At 44.1% G+C, this 5050-nt stretch overlaps 1 protein-coding gene across 1 annotated transcript; it reads left to right on the top strand.

Annotated features, from left to right (window-relative positions):
* The first annotated feature begins 1055 nt into the window (after nt 1-1055).
* On the top strand, nt 1056-4137 carry LOC137528890 (uncharacterized). Its single transcript, XM_068250619.1, has 2 exons — nt 1056-1501; nt 1856-4137. The coding sequence occupies exon 2, from the start codon at nt 1930-1932 to the stop codon at nt 3907-3909; it is 1980 nt and encodes a 659-aa protein (XP_068106720.1). The 5' UTR covers nt 1056-1501; nt 1856-1929; the 3' UTR covers nt 3910-4137.
* The last annotated feature ends 913 nt before the right edge of the window (nt 4138-5050 follow it).

The following is a 5050-nucleotide window of genomic DNA, read 5'->3' as shown; positions in this document are numbered from 1 at the left end:
TCAGATTTATCTGGAGAGGAAGGAGAGATTTCATCTTTGGAGGAGATTTCTGGGGAGGAGGAGGAAAACCCAGAGGTTACTCAGAAGTTTGCTTTCGCACCCAACTTAATGAAAGACTTGTTGTCGGCAATGCAAAATACTATGGGGATAACAGTGGAGCGGAAATCTTTGACCCCCTTGGATCAGATGTACGTGAGTTTGGCGGAACCCCAGAATTGTTTCATCCCAGTCCATTCCTCTCTAAAGTCAATGATTGGGAAGGAGTGGGATGACCCTGAAAGGAGGGCATTTTGGCCCAAGTCTCTTTCTCGTCGTTATCCTTTCAGTCCGGAAGATCAAAAATTCTGGGGTCCGGTTCCCAAACTGGACCCGTCGTTTTCAGGGGTGTCGAGAAAATCCGATTTGCAGTTTGAGAACTTTGGGAATTTAAAAGACCCCATTGATAAAAAGATGGACAATCTGTTGCGTAGAGCTTGGGAGTCAGCATCTTTAACATTTAAACCAGCAGTGGCATCCACGGCAGTGGGACGATCCCTTAAAGCTTGGCTCACGCAGACTCAGTCTAAGATAGCTTCGGGGGTGCCCAGAGAAGAAATTTTAGAGGACTTTCCAGATTTGTTTAACGCTACTAATTACTTAACTGATGCAGCGGATGATACGGTTAAATTAACGGCCAGAACAACTGCCCTTGTCAACTCGGCAAGGAGAGGTATATGGGTAAAAACATGGCAGGGGGACAATTCGTCTCGCTCCAAGTTGTGTGGTTTGCCCTGTGAAGGTGAACTGTTATTTGGTTCAAAGCTAGACCAGACGCTAGAGAGAACCTCAGATTATAAGAAAAATTTTCCGACCAAAAAGAGAGCTTTTCAGTACAGGGGCCCAGCTCGCAGCGGCAACAAGGAACCTGAGGCAAAGATCCCACCTAAAAAGAAGTGGATTCCAAATAGAAACCAAAAAGGGAAGGCTCTTTTTCCCCGGTCCAACCAACCCAATAAGCAATGACGCCAGTATTCCAGTAGGGGGAAGGCTTTCCCACTACTACAAAACATGGTGCCAGCGGTTCACAAGTCAGTGGCTCTTGAAAATAGTGTTGGAAGGTTACAAGATAGAATTCGAGTATCCCCCACCCCTGCAGTATGTGGTAACTCCACAGCCAAAATCACCAGACCAAAGGAAGGCATTACAGGAGGAGGTTGCTTCCCTTCTGGAAAAAAGAGTGATCCGAGAGGTACCATCCTGCCAGAGAGGCCAAGGGTTCTACTCACCAGTTTTTCTGATAAAAAAGCCTCAGGGAGCCTTCAGATTTATTCTAAATTTAAAGGGGTTGAACAGGGCCGTAAAATACAGGAAGTTTCGAATGGACAATGTGAAGTCTGTAATAACCCTGTTGCAAAAAGACTGTTTTCTAGCTTCTCTGGACCTCAAAGATGCCTACCTGCATGTACCAGTTCATCTAGAGTCCCAGCAATTCCTAAGATTTGCAATTCACCTACAAGAAGAGGTAAGACATTTCCAATTTAATGTGTTACCTTTTGGGCTAGCTTCATCACCTTGGCTGTTCACAAAGGTGATGGCAGAAGTTTTGGCAGTCTTGAGGTGTAGGTCCATTAACATCATTGCTTACCTAGATGATTTATTGATTTGGGGTAATTCTTTACAGTCTGTAAGTGATCAGGTTAAGATATGCATTGATAGTCTAGAGTCTTTAGGCTGGTTAATTAACTGGTCAAAATCGGCGCTAATACCCAGCCAATCTATGGAATATCTGGGGTTTATTTTTTCCTCCCGCCAGCAAAGAGTATTTCTCCCGGAAAGAAAAGTTTCGGCAGTACTTAATTCTGTTCTTTCTTTTCAGAAATCAAGGTCCATCAGTATAAGAAAAGCCATGGCACTTCTCGGTCTGTTAAGCTCAGTCTTCCCTGCAGTACAATGGGGTCAATTCCATGCCAGGAACCTGCAGTTGTGGATACTAAGGAGCTGGAACAGGAACATTTCAGCACTAGAAAGGAAGATTCTGATCCCATACGGTGTGAAAGTGTCGTTAAACTGGTGGCAGGAACTGTCTCACCTATCGGAAGGCCGCATGTGGTTTTTTCCAGTACAAAGAATCATAACGACGGATGCCAGTACGTGGGGGTGGGGCGCTCACATGGACTCTCTACCAGCACAAGGGCAGTGGTCCAGGGCTATGGCAATAAGATCCTCCAACAGCAGAGAACTGGAAGCAGTATGGAGAAGCCTTCAATTCTTCAAGGATCAAATCAATCAGTGTCATGTCCTGATCAGGTCCGACAACAGCAGTGTAGTGGCTTACCTGAATCATCAGGGAGGAACAAGAAGTCGTCGGTTGTGGTCTCAGACAGCAAGGATTCTGCATTGGGCAGAGAGCAACTTAACATCCGTCAGAGCAGTTCATTTGAAGGGGACTTGCAATGTTGTGGCAGACTATCTCAGCAGGTCAGCGATATTACAAGACGAATGGTCTCTGAATCCAGAAGTATTTGTTCAGATCAGCCAGGCATGGGGCACCCCTGCAGTAGACTTATTCGCAAGGAGACAAAATTCAAAGTGTCTAAAGTTTTGCTCCCTGTATCCAAAGGACAATCCGTGGGAAATAGACGCTTTCTCGATAGAGTGGCGGTTGAACCTGATGTATGCATTTCCCCCAATACCTCTGATATCAAGGGTTCTGAACAAGATTATGCAGGACAGAGCACAAGTAATTCTCATAGTACCTTTTTGGCCGAAAAGACCGTGGTTTGCTCTGTTACAGAATTTAGCGATGTGTCAACCAATAATGTTACCAGTCAGAACAGATTTGTTGTCGCAGGGCCCAGTTCTTCACCCGGACTTCAAGCGTCTTCACCTTTCAGCATGGAGATTGAGTGGGGAATCCTGAAATCAAAGGGGTTTTCGGATAAACTTTCTGAAACGTTAATACAATCCCGCAAGAAGGTGACGAGGCAGATTTATCAGAAGACATGGAAAATTTACTGTGAATGGTGTACAAGGAAAGAGAAGGATTCTAGACTTTCCGCCTCAGCTCTGGAATTTCTTCAGGATGGATTTCAGATGGGGTTAAGTTCCAGCACTCTTAAAGTTCAGACAGCAGCTTTGAGTGTATATTTAGAGAGAAGATTAGCTCAGGAGGAGTTTTTTCTTCGTTTTTTTCAGGGAATTAAACGTCTCAGGCCTGTGGTGATATCTAAGGTGCCCCCTTGGGACTTGAATGTGGTGTTACAGAGTCTTTGTGAACATCCCTTTGAGCCTCTGGATCAGATTCCAGATAAATTTCTGACGTTGAAAACGGCCTTTCTTCTGGCAATCACCACAGCCAGGAGAGTCAGCGAACTTCAGGCCTTATCCATTAAGCCACCTTATTGTACCATCTCGGAGGATAGGATTACTCTACGTCCAGACTTTGCATTCCTTCCTAAAGTGACTTCAAAGTTTCATCGATCTCAGGAGATCTTTCTGCCATCATTCTGTGATAAACCAACTAATGAAAAGGAGAGGAAGCTTCATTGTTTGGATGTTAGAAGGTGTATCCTTCATTATCTTGAAAGGACTGCATCTTGGAGAAGATCAGATGCCTTGTTGGTGCTGTTTGCGGGGAAATTCAAGGGGAGGCAAGCCTCTAAGACATCAATTGCAAGATGGATCAGACAAACTATCACCGCGGCTTATCAGACTCAAGGGAGGCCTTTACCGACCTCAATTAAAGCTCACTCCACAAGAAGTGTATCAACATCTTGGGCAGAGAGGGCAGGCGCCTCGATAGAGCAGATTTGCAGAGCGGCCACCTGGTCCAGCCAAAATACGTTTGTCAAACATTATAGACTAAACTTATTAGCCAATACTGATCTAGCATTCGGAAGAAAGGTGTTGCAGGCAGTAGTCCCTCCCTAACTTATAATGTTCTTGTTTATCGTCTCATAGGAGGGGTGCTGTCAGGAGGACGTTCTGGGAAAGCCAAGCTTACCTCGGGTAATGTCTTTTCCAGTAGTCCGAGTGACAGCACCCCTCCGGCCCACCCTAATAAAGGGCATAATTAAATTAATCGTTTCAGCAGCATTTGGTGTCCGTGTCTTTTTTTATAACTGAATACCTTTTGTGAGTAACATCTTTATATACTACTCCTGCCTGCCTGTTATGCAAATTTGTATCTTCTAGCTTCCTGTCCAAAGTTTGGGAGGGAGACAAGTCTCATAGGAGGGGTGCTGTCACTCGGACTACTGGAAAAGACATTACCCGAGGTAAGCTTGGCTTTTTTTTTTTTTTTTCCATGTGTGATATTTAGGAAACAAAGGTGAAAATCTTATATGTGGGTATGCTGTTGTTCTTCATTAGAGAGGCGTATGATTGGTCCCACATTTATTCTGCAGTAGGAAAATAACCCCACAAATACAGCCAAAGTGATTAGGAACCATGTTTAGCATAAAGAAGTCTTTGGAAGTGATGGTTAGAACAGAACAGAACAGAACAGAACAGAACAGAACAGAACAGAACAGAACAGAACAGAACAGAACAGAACAGAACAGAACAGAACAGAACAGAACAGAACAGAACAGAACAGAACAGAACAGAACAGAACAGAACAGAACAGAACAGAACAGAACAGAACAGAACAGAACAGAACAGAACAGAACAGAACAGAACAGAACAGAACAGAACAGAACAGAACAGAACAGAACAGAACAGAACAGAACAGAACAGAACAGAACAGAACAGAACAGAACAGAACAGAACAGAACAGAACAGAACAGAACAGAACAGAACAGAACAGAACAGAACAGAACAGAACAGAACAGAACAGAACAGAACAGAACAGAACAGAACAGAACAGAACAGAACAGAACAGAACAGAACAGAACAGAACAGAACAGAACAGAACAGAACAGAACAGAACAGAACAGAACAGAACAGAACAGAACAGAACAGAACAGAACAGAACAGAACAGAACAGAACAGAACAGAACAGAACAGAACAGAACAGAACAGAACAGAACAGAACAGAACAGAACAGAACAGAACAGAACAGAACAGAACA

This window comes from Hyperolius riggenbachi, chromosome 8 (assembly GCF_040937935.1).
Source record: "Hyperolius riggenbachi isolate aHypRig1 chromosome 8, aHypRig1.pri, whole genome shotgun sequence".
Lineage (NCBI taxonomy): Eukaryota > Metazoa > Chordata > Amphibia > Anura > Hyperoliidae > Hyperolius > Hyperolius riggenbachi.
Note: the sequence above shows the minus strand (reverse complement) of the source record. Positions and strands in the feature narration are given on the sequence as shown.

Bases quoted from the DNA above. Each gene is read 5' to 3' on its own strand.
- LOC137528890 (XM_068250619.1), top strand. From the start codon at position 1,930: ATGGGGTCAATTCCATGCCAGGAACCTGCAGTTGTGGATACTAAGGAG.